Source organism: Ctenocephalides felis, unplaced genomic scaffold (genome assembly GCF_003426905.1).
Source record: "Ctenocephalides felis isolate EL2017-DRISC unplaced genomic scaffold, ASM342690v1 CF-g0.4_SCAFFOLD_01886, whole genome shotgun sequence".
NCBI classification, from domain to species: domain Eukaryota; kingdom Metazoa; phylum Arthropoda; class Insecta; order Siphonaptera; family Pulicidae; genus Ctenocephalides; species Ctenocephalides felis.
The window spans coordinates 63,692,846-63,720,669 of record NW_020538040.1 but is presented as its reverse complement, the minus strand read 5'-3'; the positions used below and the strand labels follow the sequence as shown (position 1 = coordinate 63,720,669).

At 29.5% G+C, this 27,824-nt stretch overlaps 1 protein-coding gene across 4 annotated transcripts in view; it reads right to left on the bottom strand.

Annotated features, from left to right (window-relative positions):
- LOC113376482 (syntaxin-binding protein 5) overlaps positions 1-27,786 on the bottom strand; it is a 40,958-nt gene extending 13,172 nt beyond the window's left edge. For 2 of the 4 annotated variants that reach the window (XM_026616414.1, XM_026616413.1), the window contains exons 1-10: positions 27,716-27,786; positions 27,394-27,542; positions 26,965-27,150; positions 26,187-26,307; positions 26,005-26,083; positions 25,329-25,496; positions 23,502-23,609; positions 23,311-23,429; positions 20,947-21,139; positions 20,009-20,573 (exon numbers count right to left, since the gene is read on the bottom strand). In XM_026616414.1, coding sequence (XP_026472199.1) covers positions 20,009-20,573; positions 20,947-21,139; positions 23,311-23,429; positions 23,502-23,609; positions 25,329-25,496; positions 26,005-26,083; positions 26,187-26,307; positions 26,965-27,150; positions 27,394-27,448 — 1,594 coding nt within the window. In that variant the 5' untranslated portion in view covers positions 27,449-27,542; positions 27,716-27,786. Of the gene's footprint in view, positions 1-9,071; positions 9,391-20,008; positions 20,574-20,946; positions 21,140-23,310; positions 23,430-23,501; positions 23,610-25,328; positions 25,497-26,004; positions 26,084-26,186; positions 26,308-26,964; positions 27,151-27,393; positions 27,543-27,715 lie in introns of all 4 variants that reach the window. The other 2 variants (XM_026616412.1, XM_026616415.1) reach the window with 2 other exon arrangements.
- Between the last annotated feature and the right edge of the window lie 38 nt (positions 27,787-27,824).

The following is a 27,824-nucleotide window of genomic DNA, read 5'->3' as shown; positions in this document are numbered from 1 at the left end:
CTTAAAGAAAGTTAACTAGAATTATTTCTGAAATCTTTTTTTTATTGAATTTTCCTTTATATTTCTTTTTCGTATTTTGTCTTAGTTAAGTTAGATTTTTTTATCTGTTCAATCTTCATCAAAAAAGGCCACAACCACATGTCACAACCATATCCAACGCACACTTTTGGCAACAATTCATCGCTATGACTGAGCTAATTTATCTAATTGTTGAACTTACAGACTTCACAAAATTATAGACAAAGTGATCTATCTATATACAATTAACAGTTCTGATTGGAAAAATGCGAACATGAAAACTTGCGTTTGACTCTTTAAAAGCAAAGCGGCCTACTGATAAGGCACTGACAGAAAGCAATATTGCAAACTTCTTCGAAAAATCATACTCCATCTTTCTCTCTTCGGACCCTATCTCAAAATCAGTATAGTGTAGCAACTACAATGTCACTACCATACCGTGCCACAACTGTACCCAGTCTTTCCTACTATGCATTTTATGAAGTATATCTCCTAATGTATTCTATGAAGTTTATGAAATCGAATATATATTATATATTTTATACCCATAAAAGTAAAAAAGGGCAATAAATTCAATAAGCGAAGTGTGTGCATAATGAAATGACCCAAAATTTCATTACGCACATAATTAATTTGAAAGTAGATTTGTCTCATTTTAAATATATCTTAATAAGTAATACCATTTTATGAAAAAAATATATATCTATATTTTCAACGAAACGTTGTAAAGCGAAACCAAACGATATTTTAGCAGAGAAATCAAAATTGAAATCAGAACATTATCAGGCTGTCCATTTATTCGAAATGTCAAGTTCGAGTTAAAAAGGAATTTATGCGTGTTAGCGCTATTTTGAATATTAAGTTTCCGTTAATAACATAAGATAATTATTTTGCTGCGACAAATGATAGTTAGAGATGCTACATATTTAGATTATTGTAAATGCAGCGAATTACATATTTTAGCAGCATACAAAATTACTGATCAAAAAGTCATTTTTGAAATTAATTTATACATATAGTTACGAATTTTTATTCTGCGGCAAGTGACATATAAAAAATAGACTTTAATCCGAGGTAAAAGAATATTTTTTCAAGAAGTTGCTTTGATTTACAAGAAAATTCACTATTAATATGTTCACAAATCGAGATGAGCTTAGCAAATTTTTTAATATATCTGGGTGCACAATATTATTTAAAATAACAGTTAATGTGAAATATTTCTTAAACAGTGCTTGAAAATCATTGTACTGCAACTATTCGTTTTGCGTTGACTGAAACTTGCGCTCGACTAAATCTGACGTAGCTGCATACGTTTAGTTCGCGATTTTTGATAAATTCAACTGTGTTATTAGAGGTAAAATGTGAAAATCAATATTCAAATCAAATATTCAATACAAAAGAAACCAGACTGTTTCCGCATTGGAAAAGAATTGTCTCGGGCGGAAATAGAAATCAAAACGAGAATTTGAAAGATATATTAAATATGGGGTCCGATCACGCTAAGGGAGCTGTTTTCGGAAAGAGTATCAACATGTTAATTATATACAAAGACAATGACATATATATACATACATATATACATATATACATATACATACACATATACATATATATATATATATATATATATATATATATACATAACGATAAAGAAAATGACTATGACAACGTAATACACTATGACAAAATCAATGACAAAGACGAAGATAATTACAATAAATAACTATAATAATGACAACGATAACAACGATGAAAATAATAGTAACGAAAATAACGATAATGTAATTAATAAAGATAATTAAAATATGATATATATATATATATATATATATATATATATATATATGATAAAATTATTCTTGGGCATCCATCCAGTAATTAAAAACAGTTTTATTGAAAGAAAATGTTTTTATTAAGAAAACATACGTTTCGGGTCTTGATTTGACCTATCTTCAGTGCATACAAATAAATTGAAAAAAAAACACAAAAACACACAAAAATTGCACGAAAAAATTATGAAACACAAATTGATAAACATCGAGTTATGATAAATTTTAAATAATTGTAAAATTGAAATAAAAATAAAAATAAAAAATATATTTTATTATAAAAAGAAGCTTATTCCAAATGAAGCATGTTGTTAGCTTGGAGTTCTTAGAATTATCAAATAAATAAACCTCTAGCTTTATATATTATCTCGCTATATATATATATATATATATATATATATATATATAAATATATATATATATATATATATATATAAATATATATAAATATAAAAACGTTCATCATAACTGGGTTGAAGCGTATACAATTATTTTTATCAAGTAAAAAAAAACTATATTTTCACCGCTTTATAATTTCTATTTATTTAATTAGAAAAAAATACAAACCTAACTAAGATATTATACAAAATTTGCACAAATCGATTATAATTTTGATTAGAACCACAAAAAACAATGAGGTGACGTGCCTACTGCCTATCATTTCGCTAATTATCCGAATCATTCTTCTTTATTCACTCGATTATAGTTATTAGAATAGATTAGTGTATTTCAATAATATGTACGCCATTTCTACCAAATAATATTTTTGTATATTATAAATATTGTGTATCGGGGCTTAAAGGTTCGCGGGTAAAAATGTCCACCACCAACATCTCAAAAGCAAGTGGAGTTAAACATTTTTGAACAATAATATTTGAAAGTAAAGGACAAAAGATGCATAACTAGCCAATTTGGATAAAAATTTCTGATGCCAATTGAAAAATTCATAACATGGGAAATACCATATACCCAGAAAAAATTATATTTATTTGATAGTTTTTCTAAATAATCGCCTTATACTAAAATATTCCATTCTTGTTCATATCGTCACATGTCGAGATCGACTATTTTATTATTCTATGGTGTTAAACACTGCGAAACATATATATATATATATATATATATATATATATATATATATATATATATAAACGTATTGTTGTTTTATTTTATTTTTGTTGTTTTATTTGATATTTACTAAAATATCAAAATATTATGCCCGATACATTGCAATACTATGATCACAATTTTATTTACTAAATAATATATAGAGTTACTTTTAACTATGTTATTAACTCAATTAATGTTTACATATAAAAAATCACAAAATAACTAAAAAAAATAAATCATTATTTACTAATTAAATCTCAAAATCCATGCGAACCAAATAGCAAATATATACATACAACATTGATATTAAAAAAACTCAGAGACACGTATCACAAAATTCTAATTCAATGAGGAGTCCAACATAAAAATGACATTCAAAAGCAAACAAATATTATAAGAAATAGCGAAAAAAGCGAAGCGACAAATTGAAATAGCTGCTTAGACGAAGCATTCCTAATATCATCTAAAATTGTCATTGTTTGAATAAAATGATTTTGTGAGCCAAAGTTGATTTTAAATTGATAACAGACAAAATGTGATATTAAGAATGCAGCACGAGTTTTGTTATTGATAGTGAAGTCACCATATTCACAGATACGAATGATGCATGCCGGAAAATAGGTCCTATGTGACATATATATATATATATATTAAATAGTAGTCTGCCCGAAGGCAGGTCCATGGTATGAGAGCACCATAAAATCAATGATATTTTCCTCCCTTGCTTATTAATTAATGTTTATATATATATATATATATATATATATATATGCATATATATATAAGAATAATGGATAGTTTTGCCCTACGGCAGGTCCGTGAGCTGGGTTAAACTCCAAAGTGAATCAGGGAATAATAGTATGAGGTTTCCCATTGCCATTTCACGCCGCAGTCCCCGAAATGGGCTATTTTCTATTTCAATCATATTTCAGATCTATGTTTTCAAGTAAAAATGGACACCGCTACTGCCCTTACAACCCCGTCCACGCGAGGCAACGCGCTTAACCATTGCGCTATGGAACACCTTATATAATATGTTTATATATATATATATATATATATATATATATATATACATACTATCTACGTGTTAATATTAAGAGCTAAAACTTTTAAGGATTTTTTTTAATTAATTTGGAAGCATTTGAGACCTTGGGATCAAAGAAAATCGAAAATGTCCATATTAAGGACCACCTTAATACACACACACACATACAAATATATATATATATATATATATATATATATATATATACTAGGTGGAGAATAGTAAACTTAAATATTAGCGGCCATTTTTATGATAAAACTTTTTGTGGTAGTGAGATATCAAATATATGTAAGTAAAAGTAACCAGAATAAGAAGAATTCAATATAATATGAATATGTTCAATTTGAAGAATAAATGTATAAACTTGTATATAAACGTAAATATGTATTATATATATATATATCACGCATACGTATACTTATACCTACACACATACAAACACACACACACACGTCGAATAAAAAAAATCTATATATATATATATATATATATATATATGAATTCAGTTTTCAGGGCAATACATCAATTAAAAGATTTATATGACTTTAAAATATTTTTATTTTTTCCAAAAAATTGGAAAGTTGGAAAAAATAAAAATATTTTAAAGTCATACAAATCTTTTAATTGATGTATTGCCCTGAAAACTGAATTCACATATTTCAACATCAAAATTATATAAAAAATTTAATATATATATATATATATATATATATAACAAATATTCAATCAAACGTGAGCAAACACAGTACCCAAAGCTATCTTTAACAATCTATAGCATAAGTGGTACCCCGCCTTAGGAGCTTAATTAGTTCCGGAACCGCGCTCGCAAGCCGAATTGCTCGTATATCCAAACATTTTTTGCCTTAAGAAGCTTTAAGCCTTAAGGCACGATGCCATGCACCACTAATTCCATTTATTATGTTACGTAAATGAGTTAAGACCTATATCGTCAAACAACTCTGATTCTTAATCAAGTCCATCTTTTTGAGTATGACTTTAATCAACAAACTTTTAATTTTTTTCCACATTGCATAAACAATGCATAGGAATAATGACACATTTAATATTAATTAATTGAAATTTTTAACTTCAAATTAATTTACTTTAAATATTTGTATGATAGTTAAATGCGACTTCAGATGAACCTCGCCTCTCACTCGCCCCTATCTCGATTTTTTAAAAATATTAGAAAGCAACAAATCGCTTCTGTGGCGGCTCGTATCTCGAGTTTTGCTCGTATAACGAATCAAACGTATCTCAAAACTCCCGTATCGCTCGTAAGGCGGGGTACCACATTATTTTAGAATTATATTTTCTTTGGATATTTTTCAACACTTCTATTTTTTCACTTTAGTTAGGTGATAGTTTAATACTATTTCGTAAACTTTAGCTATGATATCGTCAGTACCTGCAGCTTTTAAAATAATGAATATTCATCATCTTACAGCTATGTAATTCAGCTACTCTAAATTGCATTTTTTGCTTAAATAGCAATCAGAACAGCACAGAACTAATTTGTCCTATTAGCTGTTCATGGACTGACCTAATGTAGTACGTGATGCAACTCCTACTCTCCTATGTGTAGCGATTATATTGCATATATAATATCTAATAACTATGTGTTTATGTGATTGTGAAGAAAGATGATTTACACTCGAGATTATATTTGAGATCTATAATCTCAAGCAGAAATTCGATAACACGCTTCCTTGTTTGGGATCGAACCCTGTACTAATTTCTGGTAGCCCACGTCCTTAGCCGCTTCCACCCAGGCGAGCTCAAAATGGTAAATAATAGCGCAGAATGCATACACACATAGTCTATTTGTAAGTTATATTTGATTCGTGCAGTCAAATGAAAAGGAAGAGGTTTTCGAGAAAATAGGAACGGCTCAATTTCGTTCGTTTTCACAAAAATACTTAATCTACTTATGACACATCGCTAATACTCATCATATGCATATATAATAATATGTATATGTATACAAAAAATTTCAACCAACATCGGCAAACTATAGATGCTTGTAAATTATTAAACGTAAAGTTACGAAGAAAATCTTTGTATTTAGCAGAATTTTAAAACCGTATTAAAAATTCAAATTCTGTTCAAAAAATATTGGTTGAAAATCACGTTAATTTTTTTGTTTTGTCGTTTCTTCGGAATTAAATGCTGAAAAAAATTTTGACGCTTTTGATGAAGCTTTTACACTGATAGATTTCGTAGTCTAAAATAACATACAAAAATATTATAGGCCCACGATAAGCGGTTGAATAATAAAAAAATCATTAAATTTTCGAATTTCGCCACGCGTTTTGAGCGATTCTAATCAGAATCTATGCCGGAGGAAATGCACGTTCCGTGTTTCGTATGTAGCTACTGATTACAGTCAACGTCCACATTTAAATAAAATACATTTTCAGAACCACATTAATTTGGTTGTGTTGAACAAATTAATTTAATTTATACAGTTGTAGATATTATAAGTATGTTTGAGACATCAATTGGAAATCGCATTGATTAATTCTTAGTGCGATAAATTTTAAATCTAGAAATGATTGAAGTGAATGTTATAAAATAGTAAAATGTAGTAAAATAGTCTTAGAAGAAGTTCATCATGTTTCATTTAAATAATTATTTTCCCCAAAGTATCTGATAGCTAGGTGAATGATTTTGATAAACGAAGAAATAGCGACTAATAATCATATTAGACAAAATCTAAGGCAAATAATTTTGTACTCAGAAACGTTAAAAACAAATTAATTACAATTTCATAAAATTCATATCTGTGAATATTACTCAAAAAAAGTTAGAATCAATATCGAAAATTGCACGAATAAATAATAAATTAATAAGAATTAATATAAATTGTTAGAATCAACACCAAATAATGATCGCCTGCACATGAAAAATTAGAAACCTTTTAAGTACAAAGTATTTCTTTCGAAGTAAGTAAGAACAAATTAGCAGTTCTTATAAAAACTAGTTCAATTCATTCTTTGTTTCTTATTAGAATTAAGCCTAATGTTCACTTCGTATTTCAACACGCCAACTCTGCAATTAATTCGTATTAGTTACAATATAAAATCTTCCATTTTGTCATGTATCAAAATACTTCACGAAAATGACGTATATATTGAATTATTCATATATGAACTTGTCATCTTTTATTAGTAACTTATTAATGATTTACTTTTGCTAAATATTACCAGAATTAATATAGGATAAGAACCGTAGATTAATAAATATGCGCCATCTGCTTTCATATATTTTGCTCAATAGAACATCCATTTATGCGAACAAATGTAAAGGAATTATTTCCAGTTGCTTAGAGACTTTGAATTATTTGTATAAAATTAAAAATAATGAGTTTAATCATGCCTACTACACAAAATAAGTTTAATTAGACAAAATGTATGGAGTCAATCGAAGTAAAAAAATTAAATTAAGCATACACATAGTACATGTAATATGGAAATTAGGAAATAGGAAGGATGGATGATCTCACGTACCTAGGAAATATTTTTGCCAGAAACCGGATGAAATATAAAAATATGTTTGAAGCAAAATAATACGACATATATTTAGATAATATACCACTGTGTAACAGCTAATCTGTGTACGATATGCAACTTAAATATAACACGATGTGAGATGAAACTCTGAGACTGAGAGTCCCTTAAGGGAAAGAAATATTAAATAACCTAACCGATTATTGGTCGAAAAACAAATCAACGCAAATCATCGTTTAGTTCAATCAAACACACGACTACATAATATTTAAAATAGATTTTTCTTTCAATTTTCCTAACTTGAACCATAAATTTATCAAATCTACATTTGCCTGAAACCACAAAACTCATAAATATAGACGTATGATTTTTAGAAGAAAATAACAACTTCTTCAAGAAGTTAATCGTACATAAATACCCGCCACTCGATACAAGTTGATTATTTTCAAATCAGTGCGAAATAATTAAAATGATGATGTGCACATGAATAATATGCCTCTCATAATAGTGAGTAAATAATGCATGGTTTTAACTTATCCACTTCTTATAAGGAATGCATAAACTATATATATATATATATATATATATATATATATATATATATATATATATATATACAATACAACTACATCATTATACATGCACATGTAGGATCGATCAATTAGACATATATATATATATATATATATATATATATATATATATATATATATATATATATATTAGGGTGGTCCTTAAAATGGTCATTTTTTAATTTCCTTGCTCCCAGGGGCTCAAATGGTTCCAAATTGATAAAAAACAATTCTCTGAAAGTTTTAGCTCTTAATATTAACGTTTAGATAGAGCGCAATTCAATCAAACTTCGTATGGAAAGAGCATGGAAAAAAATTTTAAAATTAAAAAAAATGCTTTAGGTATAACTTAGCGACAAATGAATGAGTTTTATTCATTCATTTGTTCGCTAAATTACATCTAAAAAACATTTTTTAAATTTTTGAAAAATTTTCCATGCTATTTCCATACAAAACTTTGATTGAATTGCGCTCTATCTAAACGTTAATATTAAGAGCTAAAACTTTCAGAGAATTGTTTTTTATCTATTTGGAACCATTTGAGCCCCTGGGAGCATGGAAATTCAAAAATGACCATTTTAAGGACCACCCTAATATATATATATATAAATATATATATACACATATATATACATATAAATACATATACATATATACATATATATATACATATACATATATACATATATATACATATATGTATATACACATACACATGTATAAATATGTATATATATACCTATACATATATATATATACACCTATACATATACATATATATGTACCTATACATATACAATATATGTATATACACATATGCATAAATATGCATACATATACATATATACATATACATATAATACTTAACCGAGATTTTAAATATTCGACATAATGGGCATATATCGCACAATAGTTAGAAAAGGGGAAAATAATTTTAAATTAATCGTTTCTTTAAATTTTTTTCTAATTGAGGTGACTTTACTACCAAAACTGCAATACTGTCTCGTGCCGACCAATGTAGCCTGCGATGCTGAGGTGGCGTGGGCATTTGCATTTGATGAATAACAAGAAGCGTTATTATTCATCGGCTGAGCGGTAGGCGATGGCGATGAAACTAGATGATCTTCGCTATATGATGCCCTCGATAGACACTTCTGCAACTTGCGTGTACCTTGCGAACGCGATCGCCGTACGGCACCTGGACCTGCGCAAGTCATCTGCGAGTCCAACGGAGCCCTTCGCGGGCTACCGGCGCTTCCGCTTGTACTTCCGCCGCCAGTGCTTCGTTCCCCAAGACCGTTAATCTGCATCCGGGGCAATAACGTATTATGTCAAATAGTGCCTAATAAACTGAGGACTTCGCTCCCTCCCGCCATGAGATTACATTTTTTAAATATTTTTCACTTTTACTAGTACAAAATGCAAGCAACAGAAATATCATATATTTAAATGCTGTGATGTTTCTGGACAAAGCTGTACCAATAGTCTTCGAAGGCATTTTACACTCCGTCAAATTCTTCCGTGTAACTATGACGTATATATAAAATCAGCATAATATTTATGAAATTATTTTACTGCAAAATAAATTAACAACATGATAAACCATAGGTCAATCTGAAGGTCATCATACTATTTTTACATAAGCAAAATGTACAACAGAAAGTGCATAAAATATTCAGAGAACAATGCAACTTACATAATAAGAATAAAGAAGCTTAATAATTCATTTAACTCAGAATTGATTGATACCTTCATAGTATACTGAGACAATAATGTTTACAATTTTTTTGATCAAAATAAATTTTTCAAACTTAATAGGATATAAACAGGTAGGGATCACAAAATAGAAAAATAAAACAATACAAAATAATACACTTTACAACGGCTTGCTAAAATAAAAAATACTTGTTACGAGTATTTGTTCGCTTTCACATGTTTTATTCAGCTTGTACTGTATATATATATATATATATATATATATATATATATATATATATATATATATGTATGTATGTATGTATACACGCACAAACACATATGTACATACGACATATAGTGGGCTCGGTGAATGATTGTGTATAATGTCCAGATGTGTAAAGATATAAATGTGTTGTATCCCGAAAATACAAAAAAAGAATTTGTTATCTAAACATTATTTGTGTTTTTAAACAAATATTGTAATTGTTAAAACTGATATAATATATATATATATATATATATATATATATATATATATATATATTAATTTGGAAATATAAACAAACAACACTCTTTTTTGCACTAATTTATTAAATAATAATTTTCAAAAACATTTCGAGACTAGGTTTGTCCCATCATCAGTGTGTTATAATTTAAAATTTAAAATATGGAAACCCAAATTAGCACTATGTGTTATCTGTTACAAGTCGTTCAATATACTGTCTTCTGCGTTCTGCCCCACCAACGATCGTCGGAGTCCGAATTTTGCATTCAATCTCAAGTGGTTAGTCACGCAATATCAGATAGGAAAGGAAGGATTAGGGCCCAGTTGAAGAATAGATGTTGTTAGGAGAAAATATATTCTATGAAATGAGACGGTTCGTTTATAAAATTTGTTTTAAATTATATGTACATATACATACATATACATATATATACAAATGCATACCCATAGTACAAACATTACATATGCAATTGTATACAAAATTCAGACTCCGACGATCGTTGGTGGGGCAGAACGCGGAAGACAGTATATTCTATGAAATGAGACGGTTCGTTTATAAAATTTGTTTTAAAAATATATGTACATATACATACATATACATATATATACAAATGCATACCCATAGTACAAACATTACATATGCAATTGTATACAAAATTCAGACTCCGACGATCGTTGGTGGGGCAGAACGCGGAAGACAGTATATTGAACGACTTGTAACGGATAACACATAATGCTAATTTAGGTTTCCATATTTTAAATTTTAAATTATAACACACTGATGACGATACAAACATGTCTGGAAACGTTTGTGAAAATTATTATTTAATAAATTAGTGCAAAAATGAGTGTTGTTTGTTCATATTTCCAAATTAATATCCATTTATCCACTCAGAATACACATAAATAAATAAATTATATCATTTTTAACAATCACAATATTTGCTTAAAAATACAAATAATGTTTGGAAAACAAATACTTTTTTTATTTTTGAGATATAATATACATCGAGATAATATATATATATATATATATATATATATATATATATATATATATATATATATTTATTATATATCAAATGTGCCAATTCAAAATTTCTTTATTCGAATTAGCACATAAATGGCTAGTACATAAGAATGCATCCACATTCATGTAATGAATGCAAACGTGTTGAGAACAAAAGATGTTTTCGTCAGGAGCTATCAGAACTAGTTGATACATGTGGTACCACCAATATAGTGCCCGTACGGTTAGTGTAAGAAAGTTCATCACGATTTTACATACATTTTATTTCTTCAAAAGTGCATTTTAATTTTTGTTACTAGTTTCTAGTAATATTTTCTAAAATGAAATCTCCTGAAAATATAGTACTAAAAATTTTAGTATAAAAATATATATGTGCTTACTTTCTGTAACTGAAGATTAGTTCAATTCATTAATTCATACTGAATTCGAGAATGTACTTCGACACAGAAACAGAAACAAAAACTAGAATGAAAACCAAAACGAGCACGATACACAAAAGCACAAGCGCAAGCCAAGCATTAATCACGCATAAACGATATAAATGTGAAAAAGCATGTAAATAGGAATACTGCGATTATAATCGTTATATCATCCCAATGCAAATTGCATACGCATTTAAATGGCATTGAAGATAATAAATTGTAAATATGTATAGTATTCTACATTTAGCCGGTTGAAGCTTAGCAAACCATTTAATGGCAACTGACGACTAAAAAGAACAAGACGTCTAAAATCCCATCCCCAAAGTGTCCCAGACCGTGACGCCAAGCGAAGCCGAAACGGGGTGATAGTACTGACCTTAACTGTCCTGAAAAACAAATAGAAAAAACTAATATCTCAGGATGTTTGAAAATTATGAGCTTTAAGTGCAACAACTTAGAGATTTGGTTAAAATATAACCATTTACCGCTTATTGTGTTTAATTTTTACTAATTTTGTTCATTTAAACTTTGGAACCGTAACCGTGAATAACATTTTTAGGACCATAATAAAAAAACTATAACACAATTGCCCCAAATTTGCAAGAATTAAACCTTTTTGTTGAACAATGAGTTCAAAACTTTTAAAATCGATCGACTTTGAGAGGCCTTTCTTTAAAAAAAAAGTGCTAAAGTGTGTTGACATAATTCATCAAAAGTTGGGGCAGGGATTGTAAAATCTTGAAATACTTGATAATTTTGTTATTAAAAAATTTCAAGTGGAAAAATAAAAACTTAAAAATAACATGATTTTTGTTAGTATATTTTACTCACAATCAGTTCAAGCGTTTGCTATGTGCACAAGCTTCAATGCGCGCGCTAGAGAGAATTCTTGAAACCCGTTGATTCTCAAAAATTTGGAGCAATTGATCTATTGCTTTTCATTGTGGTCTTAGAAACGTTATTCACGGTTGCTGTTGAAAATTAGTAATAATTAACCACAATAACCAACAAATGTTCATAACTTCACTAAACTCACTTCACTTAAATCACATTAGGGCCGGCCGTGGTCCCGTGGTAAGAACGTGGGCTAGCAAATCCTAGTCCCGGGTTCGAACCCAACCTCGGTCGGTTCGGTATCAAAGCAGCTTGATACCAAATTTTCACTTGAAATTATAGATTTCAAATATGATTTCAAGTGAAAATGGCCTTTCGTGGGCATAGCTGTAGTGGCAACATGCCACTTGGAAGTAAAAAGTCATCACTATTACAACAATTGTAATAAAATAAAAATTCAGCTCATAGAGATGGGACAACTGTTTGGGTTGCCATCTATAATAATTGTAAGATAATTGATCACAACAGCTCATAGAACTCATAGTTCTGATCGCTGTTAAAAATATATTAAAAAAAAAAAAAAAAAAAACTTAAATCACATAACTTCGAAACAACGTAAGATATTTTTTCTCTAATTTATTTCAGGACAGTTAATGTCAATACTATCACCCCGATTCGGCTTGACGTCAAGGTCTTGGACACCCTGTATATATATATATATATATATATATATATATATATATATATATATATATATATATATTCGTAAACTTGCTATAATAAATTGTTCATATCTTATATATAAAAATGGAGCTCGGTGCTCGGTCTTATATTAGGTATGGTAAAACGTTAAAATGGCTGTACGGATTTGGTCAGTCTTAGTGTTGAAAAATTCGTACTAATCCATAGGTTATGGGAAAGGTGAGATATTATTTCAAAACCGCGTAGAAACTTTACATTTTCAATTTGAAAATTTTTGTCGTAGAGTATATTATTGAAACAATGGATGGCAATTGTAGTAAGTAGTTTTGTTTGTAGTGTTATTTATACACAAAACTGTTATTAAGCAGGCCGCAAGTGTTATTATAAACTCAAAATATCAACTTTTTTAAAATGCACTTTTTAGCGTTATAGCACTCTTTTTTGTACATCATATTTTTCTCAACGGTACTCTGAAAGAACTCATTTGTATATTTTTACACCGATTTGTATTTATAAAACATTTTTTAGATTATATTACTTATTTATTTATGCTATTTAAATTAAGAACCTAAATTAGGAATCGATCAAAAAGGGACATTTTGTCGAATAACTTACTCCCAGTTATAACAGGCGCAATGTACTAAGAAGATTCTGTTGATAAGATACAACTTCGGAACATACACCTGTAAACATGACAATGCACAAAATTACAAGTTCTCTGGAATTAAATAATTTGAAAATAGATTATAAGGCTCGCATTCTATTTAATGTATCAACAGTTCCATAAGAACGAGTTTAGCAGAAAAATGATTCACTATGTACATATTTGACAACTGTCCTACAATTTTGAAGAAATTCTTTCCAAACAATATGTCAAAACCTATGCATTTTAGACACAGTCAGGCATCCTTCATGGTTCATTAAACTACTCTACAAATTGAAAAAGTTCCAAATCTTCAGCTCTGGAAGTTTGTATTAAATTAAACCATTTGCAATGACAATGCAATGTAAAATATAATTCACTAATGGTTAATTTTGAAGAAGCACAATTTTCTATGAATATACCGAAAGATGCTCGGGGGTAGGATGAAGGTTAGGGGTTAAAAATGTCCAACATCGATATCTCAAAAACCAGTAAAGTTGAACATTGTTCAACAACAATATTTGAAAGTAGAGGAAAAAGATGTATAACCAGCCATCACCTTGACTCTTACGGCTATCGGGAAATAAACGGTAGCCTTTAAAAATCCATAACAAATATATATTACTTCGTTAATTTGTTAGGCTGTGAGCACTGTTGCTTAGTCTAAAAGACCTTAATATAATTTTTCTATACACTATTTAATTGTTCTATAAAATGTAATGTTAATTTTAAGTGAGATTGAATAGTTTTTTTATAAGCACTTTAAAAGCTTACATCTGGGTGGGGTAAAAAGGACCAACTAAATAATAACGCTGGCAAAGGTGTAAAAAATAAAAAATAGCAAATAAAAAAGTAAATTAAGGTAAATAAATCAATTTTACAAAATATAAATTATATAAATAGTTATTTCGAAATACCAGATTAAGGTTATTTACAGAGTTCTGTATGTTCAAAAAACCGCTATCATTTCTAAACCGCTCATCAGACAGATGACAGATTTATTCCAGTGATTGTTCATTTAATTGTTTACAAGCGTACAAAAGCATTTTGATCTATTGCATTCATAAAAAAGTTGTTCGTGGTGAAAGTCAAGCGTGATAGTGCGATTCCTTCATACTTGGCTGGAAAACCTTAAGTGGCTATATTTAGAGCCCTCCAGCATTTAAATGCGAACAAATATTTTGTTTCTCGTACCATATCTCGTAACCGTGATACACTCAGTGTTGCACTGCGTCCAAGAAGTGGATGAAAAAAAACACTAGCAACACCAGAAATGATCCAAAAAGTATAGGTAAAAATCGATCGAAATTCGTGTCGCAGTGGTAAAAAAATGGCCCGTGAGCTGAACATATCGCAAAAACGGATGCAACACATATTGAAAAATGAGCTTGGACTAAAGCCATTGAAGTTCCAAAAAGGCAAGAGCTCATCGATGCACAAAAAAAAGTTAGACGGGAAGGAGCCAAGGGGTTGCTTCGCTTGCACGAAAGTGGCTAGTTACCGAATTTGGTTTTCTCAGATGGGAAGTCCTTCCAAATCGAGCAGTTTGTGAACAAACAAAATGATAGGGTTTACTTGCCAAAAAGGTCAGCTAAAAATTTACACCTTCGATTGGCCACCAGAACTCAAGCGCCGCCGACGGTAATGGTGTGAACCATCGTAACGACCGATGGTGACATTCCGGTCTTATTCATCGACCGTGGGATCAAAATAATTGCCGAAATTATCGGGAAAAAGTCTTAAGGGCAGTATTGAAGTCCTGGGTAGACAAAAATTTTGGTCGCAGACCATGGACATTCCAACAGGACTCAGCACCACAAAACTCAGCACGAGTGTACCAAAAATGGTGCAGCGTGTTATGGTTTTTTCTGCATTTCTGAACCAATTATGAAAATTCAAAAACCGTTCGAAAGATATTGATTGGGAATCGTGCTAATTAGTTTTTGGTAAAGATCGGCCGGGCCGTTTTCTTGTAATAGTGTTAAAAAAAATTATTTAAAAATTAAAATTATTTAAAATCAAAAAAATATTTTTTTGACGGTAGATACTATAATCTTCCAGCTCATACTAAAATATTACGGCCCTACGAAGTTTGCAAAAATTGGTATCGTTTTTTTGGCATTTGTCAAAATTAGACCTTTCATCGACGTTTTCTCAAAAACGCCTGAACCGATTTCGGAAATTTAAAAGCCATTTGATGTATTTCGATGAGGACTATCGTTTGTCAGTTTTGTGCGACGATCTGCCAAGTCGTTTTTTTGTAATTTGAAAAAAAAGTGTTAAACTTTTCGTCCACATTTAAGCTCATCCTACCGAACCGATTTAAAAAATCAAAAACTGTTCGAAAGATATTACTTGGGAATGGAACTAATTAGTTTTAGGTGAAAATCTACCGAGCCGTTTTCTTGTAATTAACTGTTGAAAAAAATTTAAACCTATTTTTATGGATTTTTTTTTAGCGATATATATCATGGTCTTATAGATCTTACTGTAATATTACGGCCTTACGACAAGTAGTTTAATTTTAAAAATTCATCAAAGTTTGAGAAAATGAGTAGTTTTTTTGACGTTAGCTAAAATTAAAATTAGACGATTTACTTGGTATAACAATATAGTACTTGGTCTTAATAAACCTACTAAACCATTAAAATCCTACGGAAACTGGTTCAAGTATAATAATTGTTGATTTTTGAAATGTTGCTATTTGAAAATACTCCGAGTTAACGTGTTCGTTCGTTTTCAATTATGTGTAATAAATCCACTCATAAATTAATTTATTTTTTATTGATTAAGTCCATTATTTACACATATCGGGAAGTTCATGTAACTTGCCTCAAGGCTAAATACCAATACCAACTAGTTTTTTACAGTTTGTTGGCAACGCTGTTACATCGAATGATGAAACAGCGAGCGCGAGTCGCGCTTATTATGTTGGACACCTCAAAGTCTTGAACCCAAGAAAAAATTTCATTTCGAATGCCCATCTTTTTAACCCAAGTTTTTTTGGTAAGAAAATATTTTATAATTCTGTTTCTAGAGACTAATGAATATACAGTCAAAAAAACATTTATTATGGAAGAGCGGGGATTGAAAGTCCACGGGTTACAAGGTCCACTACCAATATCTCAAAAATAAGTGAAGTACAAACAGTTCAAACATATTTGTTCATATTATAAGAAAAATACTATTTTTTATGTATTTCATTTTGAATACAAATGTCAAATTGTATGCCGAAAGTCAGACAATCAAATCAAAATATTGAAATATCAAAACATTAAACCAAAGTCAAAGGAAAAGCTTAAATTAATTAGCACCTCCCGTACGACGCGCGTTCATATTACGACCGTCCACTAAATGCGACGCTCGGGGCTGCATGAAGCATTCTGCGGCCGTCGAGTATGCCGTCCGCGTACCGAAGTGGTTAATTAAATTTTAATTGCAGCATATAAAATTTTAACTATTTTAATAATTCTCAAATAAATCTCATAATAATTTTGTTTTGAAACTGCGCTCTCATAATAATAATTTGATTTTGAAACTGCGCTACATTCTTCATTCGTTGTAGTTTAGAGGAAGAAATTGTCAAACCTTTTAAATGATATTCAATCATTTAAAACATATTAGCAATAGATTTTGTACAACCACAACTAAAGCAAATGTAGAAATATACATTCCACGCTACAAAAATACTTTAATAATTTTTTCTGCTGCTCATATTTTATTCTATACCAAATTATGCCAAAAAAACAAAACATGCTTCATAATTTTCTCAATATATTCATTCATTCGGGTCTATAATCCATACTATCGAATACTAGTTGTGTGCGATTTTGCGATGTAATCAGGGGCGTAGCTACCGTCGTACCAAAGATACTGGGCTCACAGGCCATGAGGAGGAGGGTCAACGAGCGTAAGCAAAAATTGAGAAAAACTGTATAGCCAGCAACGATTTTTTAAAAAATTTACTAATCCCGCCATAGTTGGCGTTTCCTTTTGTAATCAATATGTAATGAATTTTATTTTAGTTAATAATAAAAAAATACTTTAATAATAAAAACGCCATTAAAAAAAAACAGTTTTAAATTATAACTAAGCCAAACGCTTTAAGGGGGTTGTTCTTTTTTATTTATTTTTTTTCGATTTTGAGATTTTTTGATATTATGAAAGCTAAAAACCTTAAAATTATTTAAAAAAAAAAAATCATCGCAATATCTATTTTTTGATGAAGTTATATATATATATATATATATATATATATATATATATTGAATGGTAGAGTCTTGGATTTGTGTATATTTTGTAGAGTTTCGAACAAGAATCCAAAAATAATACAAAATAAAAAACAAGAAAAGTTTTTAGAATAGAATAGAATAGAATAGAAAAATAAAAATAATAAAAAAAAAAAAAAAAAAAAAAAAAAAGAAAAAGAAAAATCTATTTTCTTTTCCTAAACATATTGTTTGCTAAAATCTCATCAAGATCATGTTTCTTGACAGATGTCCTGAAGATGGAACGTACCTAGTTCCGAAACGTCGACAATAAACAAATAATTAAATAAAGAAATTGTTTTTTTAAAAACTTTTCTTGTTTTTTATTTTGTATTATTTTTGGATTCTTGTTCGAAACTCTACAAAATATATATATATATATATATATATGATCCTCTGAAACCGTTTTTTTCATCGCTCCGCGAGCTATTGTATGCCAGCTGCTCTCTTTTTCATTATAATACGTCATGCACATGACCTTTTTAATGTGTCAGCACCTTTGAACACCATGGTGTATTAGTACATTAAATTAAATGGTGTATTTAATACATTATATTAAAAACTTTAAATATGTTTTTCTCAAATTGACTTTTTTCAATGCGGTGCCACAAATTAAAAAAAACTACAAGTCGGATCGACTTGCATTTTTTTTTTAATTTGTTCACCACTGCAATACCTAGTCCCCCTACCTCAAACAACTTGATAACATTACGCAAAAAAATTTTGCGAAGCTTCTCGTCCCAAAAAGTTAAGGCCCTTTTTGACACTTTTTTTTAAAAATAGCTGCCATTTTTTTCCTTCTTGCTTTTTTTCTCTTATTTTGGTAGGGGGACTGGACTCAAACTTCTTCTTCAACGTAGTTTCGTTTTTTTTTTTGTTTCAGGCGATGCGCAACGGATTTATCTGTGGCACCGCAAAAGTGATCGATTTTGCAATGCCCACTTTGGCGCCCCCTGGTTAACAAATGACGGCGACGAAAAAATATATAAAATTTCTTAATATTCTATGGTTTTGTAATTTGTAATATTCTATAATTTTGGTTTGTAATACCTTGCATTTTTTGTGACAAAAAAAAGAACAACCCCCTTAAGGAAATTTATATTCTATTTATATATCGTGGAAGTTTCGCAGCCGAATTATTGTTAATAACATTCAATGGTCTTGCATCCTGTTTTACCGATGTAATCCCAGTTGCTGCCGATTTTTTTTTCAAAATTAAAACTAATTAAAAATTATCTGAGAACTTCAAGACACAAACGTCTATCAGACGTCTATTAATATTGTCCCTACAGACAAAAAACAAAAACCCTAAAGATCATAAATCAGTTTTACGAAAAAAGGGGTGAATATAAATATTCTTTTAACTTTATGCATTTTTATATATTTTCAAGAATCTTCACCCTTCTTAAAAGAGCCTTAAACAAACTTTGATACGGGACACCGCCAAAGCACACTACGCCCCTGAATATTTTATTCATTGTAATCATTTTTAAAGCAAAATCTGCACTTTACTACTTCGCTTTGCTATATATTATGCTATTATAGCGTCACTGTGATAGTTTAGAAATGAATGTCAGCTAAGGAGGTATTTTTGTTACAAATAAACATAAAATTGCACGCGCTGAAACGTACACACGCTCGTGCAAACGCACTCGCACGCACCGGCAAACGCACGCATACGCAAGCATTCATACATACACAATCTAAGATATGAAATGATATCAGCACTTCAGCAAAGGCAATTCTACTATAATGAAATTGATAAATTTTACTAAATAGACTTGTCTATATAAATCGATTACATGATTTTAAATACTTACTCAAACGTCGCATGAAGTGTTCGGCGAAAGAAGGTTGAATCTGCTTCGAATCACCATCATGAGTTTGAAGATTTTTAGCATCTGATTTATACTTCATATTAGGAACAGAAAGAAACCTATCATCTCTTTTGATATCGAATCCACAATGCTTTCTTCCTTCGGTACTCAATGGTAAATTATCTGGTCGCAAAGCTGTTTTCCTAAGCCCACTTGATGCATCATTTGATTCTGTTGCTGATCGGACAACGTCACCTTCCTCATCCGTGTCGGACAAAATTGTTCGTCCAGTTGTAGTTTCTTCATCTTCTTCTGGACTACTATTATAGTAAAAAATAGATCCTCGTTTTTGCGAAGTTTGTTGTGAAGCCGAAAATGTGTTTTTAATTTTAACGTCTACCCGTGAAAGTTGTCGTTTAAGATTAAATGCCTTCCATGCGACAGAACGCCTACGACCTTGAATTGGTTCCGGTGTACCAGGTGCAAAGTCTCCCGTTTCTTCTTGATTAGGAGGCGTTGCCATAAGACTTACAAGGGCTTCTTCGGCATATTCTGTTCCTGACTGATTCTTTGAAGTTGAGATCATTGTTTGAGAAGATCGACAGGAAAAAGGATTGGGCAATGGATTTATAATATTGATCTGTAGAATTTTCTACAAAAACATGTGAAAAGCGTTCTCGTTTTCAAATAGTTATGTGCATGCAGTTTTAAAAATGTTAAATTAATACAATGTCTTATATTAAAAATAAATATGATGACCATGACAAAACAACGAAATTACATTTGTATCATAATTTAACTCGAGATGAAGGCGTTGAAAATACCACGAATAATATTTATACAGCAATGTTTATTTTAAGTTGTGCATCAAATTTGCACGTATTTATAAATACACAAAACAAATTTTGCAAGCAAAAAGGAGAATTAAGCGTATAACTGACCTGATCAATACTTGGACTGCGAGCCTGAGGAATATCTTGTGAAGAGTTGGGTGCATCCAGTTTCTTCGGACTACGGGGAGCTCGTGAATACAGTTCTTGTGAGCCATATATTGCAGGTACAGATATATGCATTAAACACAATTTATGGACTATGTCAATAAGCACAAGAGCAGATTCAGTTCCATAAACCATTCTATGAAAAAAATGAAGATCTTTAATTTTTAAAACTGAATTAAAAAAAACTTACTGTTGTAATGTTATGTTAAATATCTATATAACAATATTTTTCTTATCGCAAAATAGTTTAAGTTTTCCTTATTTTTATTTCTTCTGTTTTTTTCAAAACGTTATAATTCATAACGTAAATTTTGTTTTCTAACGACAGTACGGATTTCAAAAATTTTAAAATCAATTAATAAAACATAATAGGTTGCGATGGTTAGCTCTGCGCAATAATGAGTCCAAAAATTTCCGTGCAATTAACAGTAAAATGAAATTTATTCGTCGCCATTTTAATAAAGTCTTAAGAAAATTCTGATTATTTTTTGGCAAGAATTAGCTAGGCCGTTTTTTCGTAATTGAATAAAAATATTTAAAACGCAATTGTTGCTAATATTTAACCCGCCATGAGATAAACGCCAAAGTCGCTTATTCATAATTAGCGTTTAATTTAAAATATATGTTTTGACAAATGTCTTTGCAAAAAGTATATATATATATATATATATATATATATATATATATATATATATGTATAAAATGAGTGTGTTGAGTCAAGCAATATCACCAAGTAAAACAAAACTAAAGCAATTAAGAAATCAGCTTCATTTTCTTTTTCTTTTTTCTTCATCCAGATCGTCATCCAGTGGAAAACTAAAAAGTTTTTTTTATAATTAATTTAGAAAATAATAATGTTGAAAGAGTGTTATCTGAGGTAAACATTATTAACTAAATTAAAATCTAAATTTGATCCAAAAATTTTAAGTAACAACTTAATATACAAATTAAATCGTCTAAATTGTCAAGGATTTTACATTGTCGAAACTAGCCAAAAGAAACTCTCAACACAGAAACACTTCAAAAATGAGAATCAGAATAACACAATGTTCACAGAACACATAAATAACCTTCAGCATAACATTGATTTCCCAAACCCGAGTATACTACATTTTGAAACCAATATATTTAAAAAAAGATTTATTGAAGGTTGTCTAATATGGTTAAACAATAAAGCAATCAACAAGAGATTTGACAGCTATTCGCTCTGTAATGATTACAAGATATTCTTCGATTAATTCTCAAACAACATTATTACTGAATGAAACGTGTCCGTTTTTTATTACTTTCCAAAACCATATGTTTTTATCAGTTTGCACATTTTTCAAAAAACATTTATTAACACAATTCATTCAGTGCTTAGACTTCAACAACTATGTGCACATATTTAGTGTTTTGTCTCTAATTCATAATTATTTTTAAATGTTTGAACTACTGATAGCTTTCTGTTAAAATTGTTAATTTGTGTAGTGTAGCGTAAATTATTTTTGTATGTAAGTACCTATCTTTAAGTCTAATATGTTTGTATCCATTTTCTTTTCTAAGTTAATTATAAAAAAAACTTTCTATTGGTATATATGTATATAATCGGAGACAAAGATAAGGATTAATAAATCTGATTTCGTAATTGCTTTATTTGTTTGATATTTCCCAACTCAACGCACCTGTTTTAATTTCAACACCAAATTTACAATTTATATGTATGTGTATATATATATATATATATATATATATGTATATATACATATATACATATAAATATAAACCTATCCCTCATTTTACACGTTTGCACAGTTTTTGAAAATATTTTTTTTTTAACAAAATTTATTAAATTTGCAATTACACGAAATTATGAACACTAAACTATAATTGGCTTATATCTACAATAAGATTTTTATTGTTTCACTGTCAAAATACAACACTACAAAATGTATGTTACAATTACTAATTCTTAAAAGTCTATGTCTATGATAGAAATATGTAGATAACATGGAAACGCCCCGTTTTATTATCAAAACTAAATTTTATTTTATTAATTTTAATGATTTATTAAACGTGTTTGATATTGAATATATTAATATTTATTTTTCGTTCAATGTGTTTATTATTCATAATATAAAAAACTGACAAAAAGTGTTTTTTTAGTGAATTTTCATTTAGCATGACTTTCTATATAAAAGTGAATTTTTTGAGTTACACGGTTTATTTAGAACCTATCATTCGTATAAAATAGGGAATAGAAGTTTATATATTCAAATATATATGTCATTCATTCAATTAATGACATTATTATCAAGTTATACGTACAGGCCATAACTAGAATTAATGGTCAACGCAGATATCGTGGTTTGTGCATTCTGGCAAACAAGAATAGACTGAAACCCAGGTGCTTTCCTCTGGGAGCCCGTTTTCACTTGCAAAGTTTCCTGCATAACAAGATTTACTATGACAGATTTATGAAATTATCAAATAAACAATAATCCTCATCTGACACTGACTTTTTTTTCGCCTTCTGTTGTTGTATTACTACGGCCAACAGATTCACGTTCTGGAGAATTTTCCGTAGCTTCTGTAGAAAAGTCCGCCGTGTTCGATATGTCCAAAACCTAGCAATTATTTCATTAGATAAGTTAATATATTATGTTCACACATATATATAGTTACATATATAAGATTATATATATATATATATATATATATATATATATATATATATATATAAAATAAATTGAAAACTTTTTTTAACAGCCCATTTGTCAAAATAAAAAAATAAGTTAGGAAACAATAATTTTCTTTATTGGTATACGTTTCGACATTTGATGTTTGTCAGCATTCAGCAATCACAAGGATAAAAGCATGAAACCTATACATCTTAATTTTTTTTTTTGAAGAAACGAAAATTTAACACAACAACAAAATTATTAGAAAGAGGAGAATTCTATTATTTAAATTCATCATGGAGCAAAAATCCGTGTATAGGACGTGTTGGAAGTGTTAACACATGTTATTTTAAATATTAATATTTTAAATTTTAAATTGTAATACACTGATGATGAGACAAACATAGTCTCGAAACGTTTGTAAAATTGATATTATTCAATAAATTAGTGCAAAAAGAGTGCTGCGTTTTCATATTTCTAATTTAATATTTAACCAATCAGAATATATTTGTTATATATATATATATATATATATATATATATATATATATATATATATATATATACACCTAAGTCTGTTTTTACACGGCAGATTGGTTCCAGAAGAAGCCGTGTAAAAAAAAACGTGTAAAAAAAGACATTGATCTTATACAAAAATGGGTGATTTGTTCCTAATCTCTATAACCTATTAAAATTAGTGAAAAACAAGAATTTTTAAGAACAAGAATTCATGTTTATTTTATTAAATCAAATATATAATGCTTATTTTCACAAGCATAGTAATTAATGATAAACAAGATATGCACTCTAATCTTAAAAGTAATATAAATTAAATGTATGACAAGTTCAGGAACTAAAAAACGTAAAAATTGTTTGTACGCGCTAAAGAGGAATTCACTTAAATCTGACCAGTAAATTTTATTGTATGCACGTAAAGGGAATTTCCCTAAATTAGTGCTATTCGCATTTGCTTTGACCAGTAAAAATTGTTTGTACGCGCTAAAGGGGAATTCTCTTAAATATTTAAGCTAGTGTTCGTAAACTATCAGTTTCAGACTTTTTCCTTTCATAAATACTTTTTTGTGATATGAACATACTTCGCAAAAATTAAATTTGACAGAAAAAATTTAAGTACATAAAATTTCAAATTGTGCTAAATGGAATAAAATCGTGTAAAAAAATTAAAAATATTCAATTTTCAAACCGTGTTATATCAAAACCGTGTACAAAAAGACCGTGTAAAAACAGACTTAGGTGTATATATATATATATATATATATATATATATATATATATATATATGTATATATATATATTTATATGTAAGAATAGCTCAGGAAAGCTAATTTGAATGGCAAGTCTGAATTATATTGTACATATATTATTTTTATATGGTGCCGAAAAACCCAAGTCAACTGCTATAATCATAAATTTATTTTATTGTCACACATACTCTTTTGCACTCCGTAGTCGCCGTTACATACAGCGAGTGCAAAGTGACAAGTGTTTGTTAATACTTGCTAAACTAATCAGCAATACTTTTGTTACTAAGATCATATAAATTTATGAACTCAACAAAAAATCATTAAAATAATTTTCAATTTTCGTGCAAAAGAAATTTGAATTAGAGTTGATATTAATTGTATAAAATAAAAACACATGTACCGTTGTTACACTAGTAGATTCGTTTTTCTTAAATTTGAATAAAATAACATGTCCTCCTGCAGAAGCAACACACAATTTTCGAGATTCAGGACAAAGAGAAATTAGTTGAATTGCAAGAGGGTCTACGCCAATAGAATCTTCACGTGCTGTTTTTGCACGTTCAAATACCTGAAAAGAAAGTAATATAATAATATGATTTGCAATCACACACCAATTATATTACAACAAAATATAATAATTGTAAATATAATAAATATTATAGTTTATACACTTTATAACGGTGCCACTCTGGTATTTAAACGACTTATCCACCAATTTATAGGTCCATTTGAATTTCAATCTCTTGACTTATCTTTTACAAAACTCACTTTGTGTAGTAATAGTAACTATAAAGGATATCAAAACAAATCGGTTTCATTCACTGCGGTCCAGATTGTGTAATTTATAGCAACTAATGTTGAATAAATAATTGTTAATTTCTGTAAAGTAAAATTAGTTTTCCGTTTAGTATTTTTGGGTAGCGCCGTTGTTTAGACTAATTTTTAATTAGCAACTTCAAAAGCCTGTATATTTTTCTTGTACAATCCAAATCTCATAATACACATTTAATTTGATATGAAAGTTAAACGTAAATGATGTTCAGAAAGTTAAAAAAAAAAAAAATAAAACAACATACCTTGGAAGTTTTAAGTTTATAAAGTACTTGTAATGTGCCTGCACTGGCATCCCAAAATTTCAAACTGCCATCGGCATGCCTGAAATTAGAATAAGAGTATTCGTCGCACATTCTTTATTTCAGAAATTGTAAAATAAATAAAAGTTTGAACTATAGTTATAACAAAATTGAAGAAAAGTTACCCTGTTATAATAATTTCGCTGTAGCTGCATGACGCTGGCGCCCATTCGCCACCGTTGCAAGGCCAATCGCGATCACTGAGTTCAGATCTTGCCTGAGCCGCATTTCCAGAAGCAGCACGACCTACGCATTGTTATTAATATAATACAGACTCAAAGAATATAAAGTATATATTATATATCTATTATGCATCATTTATCTTTCATTGCATCTAATATATGTTAGTATGCCGGGTAAACTCTCAAGCAGTCTTATCCTGTGCACCATGCACCATGATGCACCATGACGCTTATTTATCTATGCTGTGCACAATTTCTATCCGACCCGTGAATTTACTTCGTATATGCAATAATTCCAACCTAACCTCCGATCTATTTTCGACCAGCTGTATATATATATATATATATATATATATATATATATATATATATATAATCATTAAATCGATTAACCCCTTAACTTACGATTTAAACGGGCCAAAGTTGTTCAAGCTGGCGCAGCGTTCATGACTATTTTCCTTTTACTTGCGACTACCGTACCGGGCCATGCCCGTAATGCGTAATATTTGCTTCTGGCGCGATTATCGTACGCGGGCTATGCCCGTAATATTTACGTTTAGCCTAGCCATCGAACGCGGGATCTGCTCGTCATTATAAGTTAAGGGGCTAAATTACAAGTCGAAAAAATCTATAAAATAGTGTTGAAAAACATCATATCATCATTGTATCATAGCCAGATAAGCCCAAAAATTTTCACCCCATATATGTAGCACTATTTTACCTGCGCTGTAAAATGCAGGTACTAAATCAGAAGGACAATCAGCCAGGTAACAGCATACAGTGACAGCTGCTTCATGTAGATTGAGCGGATGTGGAATTTCAAATGCAGGAAAGCCAGGCTTTAACAAGTCGATTAACACTAAGTCATTCTGCAGCAACACAATCATTGCTTGCGGATCTTGCATATCTTGAATGCAAAAATAAATCATGAAATTGTCTTACATACAACATAGAAAAGTAACAAAAATGAACTTGAATTATAATAATATAAATAGTTTAGTGTATAAAGGAAACATAGAACTTAAAATATTGAATAATATTTGAATGTAAAATTATATATTATGTTATGTAATATAAGCGTGCAGTTTGTAATCTAATTAAAGCATAAGGAAATGGTAGAGAACTCCTTTGGGCACGAGTGATATATTACCACTATTATATGGCGTGTCACAGATCGTGATGAAATCAATAACAGGACTCTCCATCTCAAGTAATGTCAGTCCGCGACCCTGTTGCACGGACAAGCTAGAAGTACGTCTATCTGTTGCCAAACCACCGCAAAAAATCACCCACGATTCTCTGAAAGTAAAATCCCATATCAAATTTTCAAGCTTTATACGTTAAAAATAATAGAAATAGTAAATAAATCCTTTATTCTTAATTATAATTTAGAATAATGTGCTTTAGTGTATATAATAATAGATTGACAAATCTATAATAATATTAACATTTACATTATATCAGAAACTAACCCGGTTTTAGAAATCCTCCAATCTACTTTTTGGATAGCTCGACAATTGTCTATTTTCCCATCTTTATTTGGTTTGGCTGTGAGTAAAAAAAAAAATTACTCCAAAAATA